The sequence below is a fragment of the Ascaphus truei genome, chromosome 12, assembly GCF_040206685.1.
Source record: "Ascaphus truei isolate aAscTru1 chromosome 12, aAscTru1.hap1, whole genome shotgun sequence".
In the NCBI taxonomy this organism is placed as follows: Eukaryota; Metazoa; Chordata; class Amphibia; order Anura; family Ascaphidae; genus Ascaphus; species Ascaphus truei.
The window spans coordinates 18850368-18869602 of record NC_134494.1 but is presented as its reverse complement, the minus strand read 5'-3'; the positions used below and the strand labels follow the sequence as shown (position 1 = coordinate 18869602).

General features: G+C 40.0%; 1 protein-coding gene across 1 annotated transcript in view; it reads right to left on the bottom strand.

The window, feature by feature from the left end:
* The window catches only part of LOC142463949 (mucin-5AC-like), a 40819-nt gene extending 23802 nt beyond the window's left edge, over positions 1-17017 (bottom strand). Inside the window, exons 1-26 of the mRNA XM_075566859.1 lie at positions 16925-17017; positions 13996-14073; positions 13100-13165; positions 12538-12799; positions 11888-12002; positions 11596-11686; positions 11234-11340; positions 10716-10932; positions 9963-10088; positions 9600-9717; positions 7819-7957; positions 7140-7250; positions 6147-6216; positions 5754-5891; positions 5507-5671; positions 5069-5163; positions 4273-4399; positions 3425-3680; positions 2829-2875; positions 2562-2662; positions 2139-2290; positions 1652-1790; positions 1414-1524; positions 1069-1248; positions 541-780; positions 183-339 (exon numbers count right to left, since the gene is read on the bottom strand). Coding sequence (XP_075422974.1) covers positions 183-339; positions 541-780; positions 1069-1248; positions 1414-1524; positions 1652-1790; positions 2139-2290; positions 2562-2662; positions 2829-2875; positions 3425-3680; positions 4273-4399; positions 5069-5163; positions 5507-5671; positions 5754-5891; positions 6147-6216; positions 7140-7250; positions 7819-7957; positions 9600-9717; positions 9963-10088; positions 10716-10932; positions 11234-11340; positions 11596-11686; positions 11888-12002; positions 12538-12799; positions 13100-13165; positions 13996-14073; positions 16925-16985 — 3469 coding nt within the window. The 5' untranslated portion in view covers positions 16986-17017. The remainder of the gene's footprint in view (positions 1-182; positions 340-540; positions 781-1068; positions 1249-1413; positions 1525-1651; positions 1791-2138; positions 2291-2561; positions 2663-2828; positions 2876-3424; positions 3681-4272; positions 4400-5068; positions 5164-5506; positions 5672-5753; positions 5892-6146; positions 6217-7139; positions 7251-7818; positions 7958-9599; positions 9718-9962; positions 10089-10715; positions 10933-11233; positions 11341-11595; positions 11687-11887; positions 12003-12537; positions 12800-13099; positions 13166-13995; positions 14074-16924) is intronic.
* Between the last annotated feature and the right edge of the window lie 2218 nt (positions 17018-19235).

Here is a 19235-nt window from a genome sequence, read left to right as displayed (position 1 = left end):
GTTAACAAAGCAAAACACAGTACATTGGAAATATGTTCTGTATCAGAAATGTCAATGTACTGTTGAGTTAGAGGATAATGATTGTGAAACATTACGTATGTTTAATGGAACTGGAACTCAATGAAGGAGTTGTTAATAACATATGTTTTGCTGTTGCTACTGGGTCATCTTGTGATACTCACGACAGATGTTTGGGGTCCTCCAGGAAACGCAAAAACCAGACTCCCCACAGGCCTGAGCATAGGCAGCGATGGCAGTACAGAAACACTCACAGTCTCCACCAGTGTCACAAGCGCAAGAGTCAGTGACACAAGCGTCATAATACTTTGATGGGTCAACCTATCAGAAAGGATAGCTTTATCAAAAATAATGTAAAGGGAAGAATATCTGCTACATACACTAGTTATAATCATTCTACATTATCACACCTCAAGGAAGCTCCTTGCAAACACTTCACCTGCATGTGTATAATCTACATCATGCTCATTATTGCTCTATGTGTGTGTACTTTTACATTATTGTGTAAACTGCCATGTATACCTGAGCGTGGCAAGCAGAAAATGCCTTGCTGTTGATGATACTGCACTGCTTCTGTGCCCAGGATTTCCTATATGGGTTGGTAGAGCAGGAATCCTTGGTATCTTTGGCATCAGGACATGTTGGGGAGAGTTTCCAGCTGTTCCCAAACTCTATCACATCTCTAATCACAGACATACTCCTAGTAGTAAAGTCGTTGTTTCCATTTCCATCGTAGTTACCGCACAGACCACAAACTTTCCCCTGTGAATAGAAAGTATTAATTCGACTCAATATGGAACATATGATAGTGAACATACCCTATATAATTTTATATATATATATATATATATATGTATATATATGTGTATATATATATATATATATATATATATATATATATATATATATATATATATATATATATATATATATATATATATATATATATATATATATATCATTCCCATCTTTTATAATATACTGTAGATATGGGATTCTTTTTTCTAGAATAGCAAAATCATTACATAACTTTGTGTCTCTTAACCTTACTTCAAAATCACTGCTGAGCTTGATGAAGATGCTGGTCCTCTTATCCCACATAAGGATTAGTCCATTGTCAGCCTCAATAACCAGGTAGATACCCATGTGTCGAACAGTGTAGGGAACATCAGCTCCAATGCCCCTTTCAACCACGTCAATGTGATCATCAGTGAGGATAAGCTCATAGCTCTGTATTTGGGAGAAGAAGCATAGAGGTCACCAACCAACAGAAAGGAATAAACATACAAGGGAACACAGCATATTGATTCACTGAGATAAATGACAAATCCTAGATTATTTATTTGCTTTATAAATCAAACAACCATACATTGGAGCAGTATGTGTACTACTTACCCCCAGGAAGACCTTGATGGCTTTAGAGCAGGTGGTGCCAGTGGTCCCACATGGAATGTTCTCTGTGATGACTCGGAAGGTGCTGCTCTTTCCACCCTGACCACAGTGATCCTAGAATGGAACAGCTCTGTGTAAGCAGCAAATAATTAACTAGTTCCCTTACTATCTCTACAGGTCTAGAGATGCCATCTCAACACCCAATCTCATCCTGATCAAGGAATTGACAAGAATGCTGTACCTGAGCAAGAGTATATTCACAGTCTCCGCTAAAGCTGTAGCGTTTCCCATCAAAAGTGATATAATGTCCGTCTCCATACACCGCACAGGTCCCAAGACATGGATTGTTGGTACACTGCCACATCCTGTCCTTGCAAGTACTGTGAAAAGTGGTGTGAGATTTAGGTTTGTCACACAATACATTTCTCCTAAACTGTGAAATACAGTCTACACACAACCTATTATACGATATACTGTATGTTCCCGTATCCCTCTGACGTCGGTGGCATCTGATGACGGGGTTGGTAACCTGAAACGTCACGCTACTAACACTGGTATATTGCCACACTGTCCTTTTGATCTGATTTTTTCGGTTTTATGTATTTGTAATTTTGCTTTCTAAATTAATTTATTATAGTGACACTTCGAAATAAATAAAAACGTTTTTGACATCTTTCACTGTGCAGTGTTTTCTGTTCCACTTACATACTATACATGACTAGACATACCAGGTATTGCAGTTCATTTTGATTTTCTCCCCTGGTTGATAGGTGGCATCATTGTGGATACATGGGCACTTTTCCTCTTCAATGCAGCTGCCTTTCCCATCCGACACCAGCCCTTGAGGACACACACAACCTGAGATGCATTTTGTGCTGTACTGTAAGAACCACGGAAAGAGTACAAGTCAATTAAAAGGAGTATGGTCCATTTACATTATACCTCAATGTGATGCCACTATGTATCATACACTAGGTTCATATAATTCTGCCATCTCTGAATGACCTGCTCTATACTTCAGCATATCTATGGCAGTTAATATCTCCCTTTATAAAGCCTATAATATGTCATCCTGGCCACAACCAACATATACCCTTCTATGTATTGTTATGTACGTTGTGATTGGAAAGCCCAATTCCCAAAAAACTTACACATTCCATGTCCAGAGTCTGGCAACTCTTCTGGCACTCAGCTCCCCTGGTGCCCACTGTGGCATTCTTACAGTCAAAGTAAACCATTGGTGCAGAGCACGCTAGGGGGAGGCAAAAGAGAGTCATGTGTAACAGCTAATGAATTCATCTCTTAATGGTATATAATATGAACATATAACATGTGTTTTGGGAAAGAGAAAATAAATATGGAAGAGTGGTAATGTAATAACATGGGAAGGAAGTGTATAAACAAGGTCATTTTATTACCTGGCTGAGGGGTTCCAATACAGCTTAGTTTTCCCTGAGTGCATGTGCTGTGGAGTAAAAGGATAAATTAGCTTTTTAAAAGATCAGAGTAGACAGAGCCATGTTGTGCATTTTGCTTCATCTCAAATCTTAACTTTTTCTTCCTGTTGACTTGAGGGTCCGACAATGCAAGTGGGAGAAACACAGTGTGCTCTCCTTACAGTTTGAGAGCTAATGGGATAGAACTCAACCAGTCATGCAGAAAAACACATCTAGCCACCACAAGATGTGAATGAGCAGAGGTTTAGAGCCTATCCCCTCTAGGACTGGAATTTTCAAGCTACCTATTACCTGCATGGAAAACATGTGTGCTCTAGAGAAGGGAAGTTCAGGTAATGGATACAATAGTAAGAGTATGTATTAGAAACTATTTACATTTGCACTATCTCTACATTCCAGGAATCATTGTATCTCCCCTGACATTTGTTTTCTTTATTTCCAACGATGATTAACACATGATCTGAGTCATACTTTTCACCACCAACCCCCCTCCCCAGCAATATAAAAGCATAAGCACCAATTGAGTTCCCCAAACAAAGTCTCTCATCTCCACTAACCACAAAATTCCATTGTCATGGATGACTTCCCCAGAGGGTACCGGAGAGCCCCTGTAGTAACATGGGCAGACAGCAGCGGGAACACATTTGCCACTGTCGTCCATGTAGAAGTCCTTGCTACAGGCACAGCCGTCCACGGGAACGAACTTGATGCTGCAGGTGACGTCAGGTTCACTGAGGGAACGGCAGGTGGGCTGGCACGTGCTGACAGAGTAGGTGTAGTTCAAACTCTTTGGGCAGGTGTTAATGTATTTGTCTGCATAGGGATGGAAGCATATTATATATTTGTTAATTATACTGAGTCCATTGTATTTTATATGTGTTACACCATACATATATCTTTGCAGTATTCTATGTTAATATTATTTTGGGCAGGATAGACTAAGTTGAACTTCTTTCTCTGTGTAACAATGTCATGCCATGGTGGGGTGGAGTAGATTAAATAATCATAACTCTCCTTATCTCATGTTGTCACTATACAAGACACTATACCACATTTCTCTCTCTTTGTGTTATGTTCCAATTTTTTTTAATGATAAGAGCTTTCTGTCTAGATAACGCTAGATTGTAAGCTCTCCTCTTCCTAAATGTCACTTTTATGTCTGAAGCACTTATTCCCATGATCTGTTATTTGTATTATTTGTTATTTATATGATTGTCACGTGTATTACTGCTGTAAAGCGCTATGTACATTAATGGTGCTATATAAATAAAGACATACATACATGTCACACTGGCTAAACTTGATGAAACATAACTCTCTTCACAGGGACAGCATCATATTACCCTTACGTTATTGCATTAAAGCATTGGTTTGACTGTGAATGTTTAAATCCTCCATCACTTACTGCAGACATTGCTTCTCCATCCGGTCAGTATGACGCCTTTGGCAGCACAAGCTCGGACATAAGAGGAGAGGGCAGCGCACATGCAGTCCTCGCTCTTCTCACAGTTACAAGTGTCAAACATGCAGTTCTGCGAAAATGAAGGACACATATCTTAGTTTCAGGTCACCGTGGTGTGACAGTCATTCTCTCCTTCACCCTTCGATGTTGCTAGATTCTTTCATGGTCTGTGAAAGTTCTAGTATCTCGGCTTTTTTATATGCTAAAGGGATGTATCACGTGGACAGCAGAGCAATGGATATACAGCAAGAGGGACAGTGAGGATACAAATATTTAAATAGCTCAAGAGTATTTCAATATGACACAAGAGGGCAGAAGTTCTAGTGAAGTAAGTCATCCAATGGAGGTGGAGGAAAATACAGTCTGAAGACTTGAGAAAGATCCTTACTGAAATGTTGGTGAATTAATAGAATAATGTTTGGGACAAACTTAAGTGAGCACTAAAGGTTATGAAAGAGGGAAGAGGTAATATGTGGATAGCATGTAAAGTAGAGCTGTGGCATTAGAATAAATTAGGCATACTAGGTGGATCAAGTAGTTTTTATCTGACACCAGCTGTGCTTATATAAAGGCGCTCAATTGCACGGAGATGACATGATCCCTGGGAAAATTCTGTCACAAAATAATAGTGGCCAACTCTTATAAGGTACTGAGTTTGTAAACGTGGGGTTCAATTTAAAACCTTTGAGCTGTAGTCACAAGTGATGAGGTTAACGTTAAGAAAATGCTTTTGACTTACTTGTTGGTAAACTTCTGGATTCACTTGGCTATGGCATGGAGCGAAGAAGCCAGATGGATCAGTGATAAGACCACACCAGTGTTGCGCATACTTCTCTATAGGACGAAAGAACAAAACTGTCCGTCATTTTTTTCTCTAGAGCTAATTGACACCCAGAAGTAATCCTGTATCTCCCAACTTATTAAGAAACATATTTTTTATGCAGTGCTAAGTTAGCCGGTAAATAGAAATGACCAATACCAAAAGGGGAGCTTGTACTCTATATCCCCAAATGGATAGTGCATTATCTTTAATTAAACAGTCATTCCATTAATCACTTCTCTCTTTTTTTGCATCTATTCCTTTTCTCACTGCGCTCAAGCATAGGGAAAAGTGAAGGAAGCATCACCATCCATGAAGATTTGGCAAAATAATGCGTTCTGTGAGTATGAATCCTACCATTTTCCACACTGAGGGAACATGGGTCTTCATAGATGTTTTGAACATTAGGACAGTCAGCTTGGGTCTTCCAGGTATTAGCAAAGGCGGCAGCAGTCCCTTCTATCACCCCATTCATGGTTTGGAAGTCGTCTGTTTGCTTGTCATTGAAGTTTCCACAGAGACCTGAAAAGATGCAACAGTTAAAGGGACCCATTGCCAACAGTGAGCTTCCATAGAAAAGATAACAGGACAGAATCATTCTTACCGCATGTCTTGTTCTTGAAGGACGGGTCCAGGACCACATAGATCTGCATGAAGGGAGTGAGTTGGGCCACTATCTGGGCTCCCAGCTGAGTCTGGACAATGATGTAGAATGATGAAGGTCTGAAGATGGTCACATTGGCTGCAACAAAAGATCCAAAGGGTCAATCAGGATGAATGGTAAATCCAGTAATAGAGTGGTGTCTCCTTAATACAATATGTGAGTGTCAAATAAAGCCAAGGGGGGTTTCCTCAGTCCATGCTAGTGTTCCATGAATATGCATGCACGCTCAAAATCCAGTGGTGTCACACTCATAAGTATAAGCTTATAGCAAGTTAGTGTCAAACACACAGAGGCTCACACAGCCTAGTATAGCAGACAGTGTATATATTATACCTGCAGATACGGGCAGCTGGGTGTAGATCCTGTTGACATACACACTACCACAGGGTTTGATTATAACAATCTGTTGGGTTAACAAGACAAAAAGTAATTACCACACAAGTCAATCCTAACTCTGTAGAGAAAAACATAAACACCAAATCTGCAAAATAGTACAGTATCTAGTAATAAAGAGGAGAAAGGAATATAGAATATTTGTAGCAAAGTTAAAGTTCATTTAATAGAAACAAAGATTAAATTGTTTTGTGTTTGGCCAATTGTCTGATATAAAAATGTGCATAGTGTTCTCTTATGTTTGTCAACCATACAAATTTGCAGATTTTTTTTCTCCATGAAAAACTTAGCAAAAATAGCAAACTTTGCAATAAGCACATGGCCCTTTATAGATTGCCATTTTCACTACATTTTCTGAAATTTATACAGCAATATACTACCATTTTTGTGAAATTACATGAAATTCAGGCTGATGAAATTGGCGAAATTGGGTATATTCTGCCAATGTGACATTTTGTGATAATCGCTGGATTTCAGAAAACAACACAAAATGTTTTGCCAACCAATTTGGAAGACTTTCACGCAACTCTAGTTTGGTTACTTTGACTTTGTCTTCTTTGGGAGTGTTTTTAATTTGATTGTTCGAAATCCAAAGAAGGTAATGTTGGTGACAGAAAGATGTACAGTATAATAGACAACAGAAATTAAGCTGTGCTTGGTTCCTTGATCAGATATGAAGAACTGTGGATATACTGTAGTATATTAGGAGAAGAAGGTGGGATGAGGATGTGTGGAAGAGGTCAACTAAGGTTAGGGTAGGACAGTGGTCAAAGAAGTAAATACACAACAAGTTTTAGTTGGACCACATGACTCCATCCTTCATGTCATTACCAATCCATTGATTATTATTAGCCTTAAATCCTCACATATATACGGTACTAAGGGCCATCACTTGTCATACAGTAGGACAATGTTAGGATGTTGAACACTCACTGTTTCTCCTCCATCAAGGATGATGATGGCACTCTTGAGACAAGTCTCGCTGTCGGTAAGCCCGCATTTGCGCAGTTCAGCCACAACTGTAAACGTGTTCTCTCCGCACACCTGTCAGAAATCAAATATCGTTGATTTAATTCTATTTAGTGGTTTATTCAAGTTAAACCGCACAGCAATGATGGGATCTAAAACACATGATCTACAATGAGAATGAACATGTTTAACAATAAGGTTACACAATGATTTGCTTAAACAACAGAGGCATAACTGTAATATTTACAGTTACCACATTTTTTATTATATTGGTCATGCTGAGCCCATCACCTTCACACAGTGAACAAGGAGTAACAGCTGTCTAGGTTTGTAGAGCTCAAGAGATATGTTTGGAGGTTCTGGAGCTCATTTCAAGTGAGAGATAGGATATGATCTGGACGGCATCAATTACTATGTAGAGACTCCGATTAAAGCCAGGATCTCCATGTTTTGGCCCAAAATATCCATATTTTACTCATCAGAGTCCTTGGAGTTTACACAAAGATGACTTACAGACTCCTTATTGCATTCAAAGGAGCCAAAGACACATACATCTGCTATAAATTCTTCCATTCTGATTTATTTCACTATTCGTTTTCCTTGTATCCATTGTAAGATGCTGTTACACATGTTGGCTCCTCACCTTGGACAAGACGTAGTTACAGTCTCCATGAACGTTGTAATGGGTTTGATCATAGGTAGTAATGTGAGATCCTCCTTCCACGGCACAGGTTGCTGGGCAAGGCATGTTCTTACAGTTCCACCTCCCTGCTGAGCAGACACTGTGGGGAATAAGGTGCAGCTAATTAGAGGAAACACTAGAGGGCGCTAGATAATCATGTTTAATGACATAGGATTAGATAGAAATCATGGCCCTAACGGAGGTATTGTCTGATTTAAGTACTTCTGGAAAAAGGGAAACAGGTGATTTACCCAAGATCACGCTGAGCTGCTACTTGATAGGAAACCATATTCCCCCACTACAAAGGTCAGCACTTACCAGCAACCACAGAAAATGCTCCTTTTTTTTTTTTTTTTAAATATACCAGAGTGAATAGTTTTTCCCTTGCCAGAGTCATAGTGTAGGAAGTGGATGCTCAGAGTTCTATAACTGTTGGCACCACCTTAAAGGGCCAATCCCTCCCGGGACCAAAGTGAGCTAATGGTAATGGGACACGTTTAAGAGTTTACATCTGGCTGATTCATTGATGCTTTGTTTTACCCAAGTGAGACACCAAAAATATGTTGAATTTTTTTATGTTTTAAAGTTAGTTTGTAACCATGACCAGCTGAAACATAGGAGGGGTTTGATTTACTCTGGCTCCCTCTGGTGGCCTACTAATGTAATGACACTAGGAACGTCACTCTTCGGCCATATGAATGTAAGTTTTGGGCTATTTGTTTAGCAATAAAATACACTTGTTTAATTAATCAGTAACCAGGGAAAAAAACTATTAAGTTAAAAACAGTCAACAGTATAGTGAAAAAATAAAGCAAAACATTGCAGGGAGAACTGCCCCTTTAAAAAGGAAACCCCCTTTTGTCCTTCTTTGCGGTATCACCTTTGATGGCTGAAGGCGACTTTCTCCGAATGTGTGTTAAGAGATTAATACTTATTCTCACAAGGAGCAAGTTCTTATCTTTAACAGCCTAATGTCAATACTCAGAACAGATAAGAGCTAAGTAGAGAACAAAGCAGGTCAGGGTGGGGGGGGGGAGGGGGGAGGGTATGTTACAAATGCTTTATCCCTTGTCACATATCTATTAATCTTCTTCACAAAGAGGGGAGTTTGCAGTTACACTTCCAATGTGTGCACAAAGGGTGTTGCTGCTATTAAAGTCAGTGAAAGCTAACATTCTGATAGGCAATGTATTTAAACAGGGCATCACCCAGTCGCTTAGAGGCCTTATATTGGGGAACTTCATGGAGAAAAGAGGCAGATTCATAATTAGGGATTTCTAATAAACCCACCCACTCCTCATAAAAATGAATTGTGCCATATGATTATGGGAAAATGTTATTTGTGTTCCTAGAGGGGAGCCCAATGTTGACAATAAATGGAATCTTAATGAGGTCCCACTGACCTAACTGAGTGACCATCTACTGATCCTACATATAAACCCAAAGAGGTTCCACTGACCTCGAGGATGAGATTCATGTTGACCACAAAAACAATCCTAGTAAGACCACACTGACCCACAAAGTTGCCAACTATCATTGAGTGAATGTAATTGGAGTTGATCTTACTGGTTCTAGATTCAGTCTTAATAACACCCCCATACAGACTACAAAAGAGGATACTCAAGCCCCATTGTATGCAGAAAATATAAGAGTTCACGTCTGTATTGGTACACTCATAATAAGAAGAGGACCTGGAACTAAGAAAAGGCTGACTTCTTCTGATGGACAGAATTTGAACTCACCAAGTGCTACAAGAGGTAGAGTAAGATGTCCCAGAGGCATAGGTATCACTGTTGTATGTACAGGAGCACTTGTCAATAGGAACACAACCTGAATTGTTGATGTCATCAAACACGGTCCCTATAGAAAAAGATGCGGTAGGATACATTAGACTGTCAGTTAAAATGTAATAGATATACTCCGAATGCTGAGAGATATCTATATAAGGACCAAGCCAACCTTGATAGAATGACAGAATTGTACTTATTTATAAGAAAGAACTTGCTTATAACAAAGGTCCATTAGCCTACACTTGCCAATAAATGAGGGCACTGCTTGGGTAGCACTGACACCTCCATAATCCTACCCAAGAAAAACAGAATTACCTGCAGGACAGAAACAGCCTTCCAAACAGTGGTCTTCACACAGAACCCCCCTCTCTGGGTTGGAACAGGTATCGGCACAAGGGGAGCCACATTCCTGGTATTCCATGTTGAAAGCACATTTCATTGCTGTGGTGGGAGAATAAAACAAAATAAAGAATCAGATAAAAAATTAGCTAATTAGCATCTTCCAAATCCTGGTGCACAGTACTCTATTCTCTTTGGTATTGATGGAAAATCCACTTATTATAGATACATAATGAGATCTCCAACTTAATGGGTCTCAATCACAGGAACAAAGATTAGAAACTACCAGTTTTACTTGACTGATTCTTACTTATTGTTTGTGACTCCCATAACTGCTCTTTCTCATTATATCACCATGGATATAACTAACCATAATCTTAACATGCAGGAGGAAAGTGAATCATTGCCTATGTTTCTTCATTGGGTTGAAGATATAATTATACAAAAAGGAAGACAAATGTGAGTGATAACGCATTTTTAAAGATGGCGGATCTTCGCTCAAGATTTTCACTTCCAGGTAAGCATTGCTGGCTCCTCTGGCAGTGAAAGGATTAATAAACATCTAGAAAAAAAAATCCTATTTCATTTATTTCATCAAACTTTTTGACAATCTAATAGTATGTCACTTAATAATGTCTTCACTTGTATTACCCATTTGACATCTTATATTATTGGTTTCTGCTATGCTCTCAACTTAGAATTATCACACTGACAAAGATAAATACTCACGGCACAGCTCTGGGGTTCTCCAGTTTTCTGGTTGGCCTCCAGCATGGGCGCACTGCCTGGAGTACTCAGAAAATGTGTTGCACAAGCAGATGGAGGTCATTTTGCTATCACACCCACACAGATCCTGCACACAGGCTTCAATGTATTTCTCAACGCCCACCAAGGAGTGACACTTTGCAAAGGCTGAACCCAGCAGGATTCCTTCACAGATGTTCTCCTGGAAAAGACAACAGCACCGTTAGATTTGAGTTTCTTCTTTTGAATTGTTGCTGACTCCTGTGCAGTTGTGTTGCAAGACAGTGGAAAGAAAATCTTTAATATCAAAGCACTTTTATTTCAAAGAGATTAAATACACCAGAAAGACTATAGATGCAAGTTGTCAGGACAAGATAGATATCTCCATTCAACAGCAATGGTATCACAGTATGTTTTGTGATGTAATTATATTGAATGTACTATTGCTTGGTGAGTTATGACCAAGGCATGTCTCTTGTTTGAATGGTGGAATTCTCACTTACGTAGTCAGTACAGTTGCTCTTGGGGGTAGGTGGGGCATCTTGGCACTGCTCTGTTGGTCCATCCATCTTCTGAAGGTTTCCAAACTGAGTTTCTGTGACCTGGACTCCTGCAAAGAAACAAACGAAACAATATATGGTTGTCAATGCCATGATGATCACACCAATAATTTAGAAAGGGACATGCCCAGCCATTTCATAAACAATACTGAAACACATTTGATACTGCATCAAACCTATTGGACAAGTCCTTGTCACAAGATCTCCCCACTTCCATCCACTCCAATCTTCGTTCTATAGCATTCTAAAAGTCAGTCCTGTCCTTCTAATTTTACCACAAATCTAAAAAAAATAGAATTAATTACCATTGGACATGAACTCGTTGTGTATGGAAATGCTGTTGTAATCCCCACACAACCCACAGGTCTGGTTGGCATACTTTTCATCCAGTTCCAGCTATATAAAAGGAAAGCAGAAGTTTACGTAAATATCCCATTGCATTCATAAGAACCAATAACATAGTATCACACATCAGCAGAACAACTAGACTACAGTTTAGGCCGACATTGATAACTTGTCTTCCCTCTCCCCACAATAATAGGATCATTACAGGGAAACAGTGGTTACTATACCTAGTTACAGAGAATGTTTTCTTACCAGGAGGCTATCATCATCATTCCACATGAAGACCAGGCCAAGCTTTGAGCTGACCTTGAGGTAAACTCCATTCTTCTCAATCTGAACTCCAGAACCACTAAAGGGCAGCTGAACTCTGGATGAAAAATGGAAAGGTTAGCTTGGTAATCGTGGCTGTGGAAGGATTAATACAGGTCATTCCTCAATTTGTAAAGGTGAATAAATATCAGGCAGGTGACAGTGTTGGATTCCTTAATTTTAACATAACCTAATACTAGGTATGCACACCATAGTAAAATCAGTAGTAGTACACTATATAAGAGAAATATCAAGCTCCCAATCATCAAGAAGGCAGCTAACAATAGCGTATCAGTCGATGGGTGAATGGAAGTCTGGTCTATACCCATGGTGCTATATATACAGCAAGTGGATGTGGAAACTAAAGTGTATGAGATCTTCAGAAAGAAGAAGCAAAAACAAATTATGTTCAAGATATTTATCTTCAAAATTAAAAGGTCCTTTCTGTTCCCATATACAGTCCTCAGGTTAAAGACCCTTTTACCAGTAATTCCTCAAAGTTACTAAAATAAATCACCTATGGAATTATCACGCAGGACAGTATTATTCAATCTATTCCCTGGCACCAACGTAAAGAAGGAGAAACAACTCACGTTTGCCCGTTGACCACCACAGAGTTAGGGTTGATCTCCACCACCATCCCGTCGATTTTCATGGTGATCCTATCAATGACAGGGGCATTGTTGACAACCGCACGCCGAATCTGGATGTTGAAGTCTTCATAGGTGCTCTTGCAGTGGGAGGAATACAGATAGTTGCAGGTCCCCGGGAAGTGGAAGACATCTCCATCAAAGTTCTTGAAGTGGAAGTTCCCCCAGGTGCTGCACACTCTGTTGTTGTGAGCCGTGTTGATTGCTGCAGGTTGGATGGAACATTTAAGAATGTCAATGTTTTAAGACGACACCGTATCACACGGTTCGACCAAAGCATTGATAAAGAAGACCAAACTTGGACTTTGATTCAAAATCATAGACATGGGATCACCATCCTGTATATCCAGTTTGAGTTAAAATACCTCCCCCTTATTATATACGTCTGAAAACATCTATCATTCTCTGCATACAAATACAATCCAGTGTTTGAGTAAATAAACACGAGGTATATGGGTAAAGTTATTGTAGCCAAATATTTTATGTTATTTTGCATATAACTTACCCTTCACCACAGGTGTGGTGGGCAGTACTGGGATAACAGATATCCTTGGAGGACCAGTTACCAGAACTGAAAGCAATGAAGAAGTTGGAGACATGAGTAAAAGTGTAGGTTCCATATTAGCACATAAACACAATAATCTTAAGCACATACTGTATTAGCACTAGAGATGGGTGAATCTGTTGAAATTCGGTTTGCAGACTGTTATTTGGGGGGGGGAGGGGGAGGGGAATGCAAAAAACACGAATATGGTGCTAATTTTTTCCAATTTTGTTGCTTGTGAACTTGCGTCTTCATGAAAACGTTCACCCTGCGAGATTTACACCACAAGCAGAAGTTCTCTGTGCAAACTTACAGTACACTAATTTTCACATTTTCGCATATTTAAATTAAAAAAAAACATAGTGTTGTTTTTTTAACTAACAAATTTGGGAATATTTGAAAATGCAGAAAAACATTATTTTTGTTGCAAATTCAAATTGTGGCAAACAATTCGCCCATCCAAAATGCCACTCGGCTCTCTTTGCCTCCAATAGGCACATTCAACATGGTGCCTGTGGATAGCACTACAGTACATTTTTGACCATATTTTCCAGACACCATGTCTATTAAGCTGATGGGATATGTACAGTGTGCACTTAATGGTTGCACACATTTTAATATAGGATCTGAAGACTTAGTTGAAGAGGCAATTCAATATTGACTAAATCCTTTTTAATACACCTCAGAATATGGTAACCATATTTATTAGGGCAAAAGTGAATTATTTCTAAAATAAACCCCTTTAGTGCTGAAGGAGTCGGCAACATATTGGTTGGAACCCAGTAGTCAACTATTGTAGAACTGTAGTGGTTCTTTGGCTACAGTATATTGTGTTGAAAAAGATAGCCAAGACTTACTGTCCTGCTGTTGTTGGATGACGATATCATCAGTGTAATCAATAACCTCTTCTGAGCCATAGTTATACTGGGATTGGGCTGCAGGAACAAGAGAAAAACGGAGCGGGTTAGAAAAATGGTGTAATCTCCAAAGTTCTGCCACCATATTTAGCACAAGGAGAGAAGGGAAGTTAAACACGGAGGTGGAATAAAATATATCGCTATATACTGACATAGGACATCATAAAATAAAGTGATTGATGAAGGCTAATGAGAAGGCTAAGAACAGGTAGTAATCTAATAGGACACCCAGACATTTAGACCAGGCTTTGCCTGCATTGCCTAAGCTGCCCAGCCATAGATGAGACAGACTCTATATGCATTCACCTATTTCCTGTGTTTTAGTCCTAGAGTTCTCAGGTTCTACATCCCGGCACTCATATCCTGGACCTCAGTATCTCTAGAGATGTCAGGCTCTGTTTCCTTTCATCTACACCTTAAACTGCCCTCAGTGTAACCTGCTCTGTACTCTTCTCTTACTCTGTAAACCTCCATTCACTTCTTGGCGCCCACACACGAGGAGTGTTCAAGACACCTGGCCATAAGCCACTGTCATTCTATCCTCTTGCATTAAATAGCATTTGAGCCTTAAAGCTGCATTTTCAGTTTCCCATTGAGTATTAGTACTCTGTTACATAATGCTGTGAATGATAAAACCCCAAGAATGTCATTGGGGCTTTCCAAATATGTGTGTGTAACACACACACACACACACACACACACACACACACAGTATGTCTCATATATATATATTTAATTTTATCTATATGTGAATATATCTGTATATCTATCTCTTCTCTCCCTCCTTTTCTCTCTATACATACTGTACTGTAAATGGATGGATAGACCAATGTACAAATACCCTATGCAAAATTCATAATTCATTAACCTTTGCGTGTCCATTTGTAAATATATCTCGGTCTGTGTCTATGGAGCCATTTCAATAAAGAACGGAGCGGTCCATCAAGGTCAATGGGGATTTTCGGTTGAAAACGTCCCGAACGTCTCCAATGACCCCATTTATTGCAATGGGTGTCACAAGTTTCAGTAACACAGAGAAGAAGACTATTTTATGTCTCTTGCTGTGAATACACCCATACAGATCTACACTACCAGATTGTCAGGCACTGAGGCACCGGCAATGCTGCGTGCCTTTCATTTTTATTTTAACCCCTATAGAGCTAGAGGGGCTAGCAACGTGTTGCTGGCCGCACTGGCAGTGAAACAGTTAACCCATGGAGGTGCGTGCAGGTCATTATAAAAAAAAATCCAATGTTTTATGACCAAATTATATACAGGGTAAGTGTTAAAATCGCCATAAACACACACACACACCTGAGCATGTAAATAGTGAAAATGAAAGCACTTAACAATGTAACAGCTTCTGAGTTTCCGCCTTGAACAGGTTGGCTAGCTTTGAAAAAGTCCCTTTTAAATAATAGAGCTCATTATTTTATTTTAAAATAAAGAAAGAAAGGTTGTTGTTATTTAATAAATAGTAATGGTAGTCTATACCTCCGTGTACCATGCCCCTTCGATAAGGGATATTAATGTGCCTTTGCAGTAGTTGTCAAACTTACATAGTAGATGAGGTTGAAAAAAGACATACATCCATCAAGTTCAACCTGTGCCAAATTTAGACGGCAGATACTATATCCTATATTTGTACTTACAGTACATATTGATCCAGAGGAAGGCAAATAAAAAACCCCAGTGACACATCATCTAGTAATATCTCATAAGGGGGAAAATACTTTCATTCCTGACTCCAAATATTGGTAACCAGATTACTCCCTGGATCAACATCCTTCCCATGTTTACTTATTTGGTATATACCTGTATACCTTTACTTTCTAAAAAGATGTCCAACCTTTCTTTGAATATATCTATTGTATCTGCCATCACAGTCTCCGTGGGTAATGAACTGCCCTTACTGTAAAGAACCCTTTCCTTTGTTGCTGGTGAAATCTTCTTTCCTCCAACCTAATTTTTTTTTAATAGAGAAAACACTATTTGTTGCTCAAAAACCCTACTTGTAATGAACAACCCCAGGTTACTAGTACTTCTTCAATCACAGGGTAAGACTGCTTTGAATTCCCAAACACAGCACAGACACCACTACTGGTTCGCTGACAACCCCTGAGCATCACTACTGTATTAAGAAACCTATTTTTTTTTTATTAACAAACATACAGTATCACCCATTTTTTACTTCTAAACCCTGACAAGCACCACTTTTTTCACCACTATTTTTTACTGACAAACATATTACTAATATCACTACAATTGTATTTACAATCACAGCACCACTGATAATTTACAAATCCAAGACCAGAAATGGATTCATTTATTTACAAGGACCGTCTCTCTCTCTCTCTCTCTCTCTCTCTCTCTCTCTCTCTCTCTCTCTCTCTCTCTCTCTCTCTCTCTCTCTCTCTCTCTCTCTCTCTCTCTCTCTCTCTCTCTCTCTCTCTCTCACTCTCTCACTCTCTCTCACTCTCTCTCTTTCTCCTCTTTGAGCATCTCAGTTTCATACAACTTTCTAAAGTGAAGTCTTCTGAGCAGTTCCCAAATGTGTGTGTAGTTTTATGTATATCGCGGCAACAGTCTACACAGCGCTTTGCACAAAGTATAAGGCAAATAAAGTGCAAACAATGGGAATAAGCGCAATAGGTTAATCACAACATAGAGCAAAGGGTGCCCCTGCCCAGAAGAGCTTACAATCTAAGTGTTGCAGAGCAATGCGTTGCTAGACCAGGCAAAGAATAGTCATGCATGTAGCATTTGTTACAATAAAACACAGTACCACTACTTTCTGATAACTTAACTTAAAATCACTCAAATAGATGATAAAATGAAAGGGTCATATTATATCGGGGGCGCTACGTACCATTCAGCGGGCCCGAGACGAGCAATAGGATCCAGAGTGGGATCCTATTGAAGGTTCCCATCTTCTTAGCAGCTCGGACAGGATGGGGAGAGTAGGAAGGGAACAGATTTTGCCTGTCCTGAGGTGATCCTTATATACACTGTAAGAGGCAGATTGGCACAGTGCCCGGATTGCTCCATACAGGTAAATTTGGGAGAGGCCACTGGTCCCTCCTACAAGTGCAGGTGTAAGGGAGGATGCTGAGGGAAGGTGTATACACCTGCGTGCCTGTGTATTTGTGTGTTGCTCTGTGAGTAACCATGTGTGCATGTATGTTTGCATGTATACACACACACAAATTCATACATATAAAAATGTGTGTGAGAGAGAGAGAGAGAGAGAGAGAGAGAGAGAGAGAGAGAGAGAGAGAGAGAGAGAGAGAGAGAGAGAGAGAGTGTTATGCAAGATCCATTTACCTGGCAGATCATTAGGGAATCCTTTGTCTAGCCGTGCATGAACAAGGGCTGAAGAAGATAATTTTGTATGTACATACCATGTATACTTGCTTGTGTATACAGTATGTGCATACGTATGTACTTATGTAACGTATGTGCAATGTGTATGTATGTGCAAGTGTATGTATCATTGTAAAATATGTGTAAGTGCATACCTGTTTAATGGTATATAGTATGATGCATGTGTTTGTATATATGTGTGTATACAGTATGTGAATGCGAGTGCATGTCTGTGTGTGGGAGACGTACCTGCTGATTTCTACATTCTGCTTAATCAGCACGCATAGAAGGCAGAGCTTAATGATATACAGTAGAAGTGGTTAATGGAGTGATGTTCTGCAGTCCTCTAATACGAAGGTGTTTATGGAGTGATGTTCTGCAGGTCTCTAATAGGAAAGGAGTTAATGGAGTGATGTTCTGCAGGTCTCTTATGGGAAAGGGGTTAATGGAGTGATATTCTGCAGGTCTCTAATGGGATAGGGGCTAATGGAGTGATGTTCTGCAGGTCTCTAATGGGATAGGGGCTAATGGAGTTATATTCTGCAGGTCTCTAATGGGAAAGTAGTTAATGGAGTGATGCTAAGATACTAGCATTGCCGAGGTCATTGGAGCAGTGCTCTGCAGGTTTCCAACAGGAAAGGTGTAAATGGAGCAATGCTCTGCAAATCGTTAACCCGAAAAAGAAGCAGAGTGAGAGATAGCCGTACATGTCAATACACCCAAAAATAACTACAGCATGCTGCAATATACAAATGTACAGCTCCCAAACCCCTTCCAAACAGCGATGGAGAAAATCTCCCTGTGTGTAAGAACTCAGCGGTTGTTTATCACATACATGTGTTAGAGCAGGGGTGTGCAAACTTCCCGAGCTGCGCCCACCCTGCCTGCTCTCCCCCTCTGTCGCGCCCCCCCCTCTGCGGCGTCAAATGATGCCTCGGGATCATGTGACGTCACATGACCCACAACGTCATTTGACGCCGCATCTCCATGGCAACGGGCGTCAATTCACAAATGAAAGCAGCTCATTTTTATATTTGTGTGGTTTTTTTTTGTTTGTTGTTGTGTAGGGGAGGACGGGGTTTCAAAACCGGAAACTCCAAATTGACCTCCTCCTGAGACCCACTGGTCAGACGATATGTGATGCCTTTCTCCCGATATGATCGGGAGGATAATATGGCCGCCAGCACCATCATTATTACCATGAAGATAATTACATAACTCCCACCCGTGCCTAATTATCAGCTTCAGTGCATGACCATTGTTGGTTTATATATCAAATAAGGGACCAGCTGTAATGACTGCATCTAGTTATGTCGGAGTGTGAGATCAGTTTATGTTTCTTTCACCCATTGATGGGACTGACCCTTCAACCCATGATATATGTCACTGTTATTTTTGTCCTAGGTGGGCCTGGCCCTTTACCCCTTAAACAAGTCACTGGAACTAGATCACTTTGGTCCTAGGGGGATGGCATATTTGTCATTAGAAGACATGATGAATCGTGTCATGTCCTTGTCTACAATCTGTTGCTTGACAGGTCTCCTCCTTCCCCATAGAGAAGCTCTGGAGCGTGTGTGCACAAATTTGCCTTACTGTACATCCCACTTGGAAATATTCCAGCCGTGCCGTCAGGGCCACAAGAGCTTCGCACGGTCATGGGGGACCGGAGGAAAGAAATATACGCAGCCATTGACCACATCATAAATCACTGTAACGCAAACTCCCTGTGACGTCCTTACATCTCAAACAGCATGTTAACCCTTTTGCTGCCAGCGCATCACAAAGCTTCTTAGAGATAAGCAGGTGGAAATGCCTTT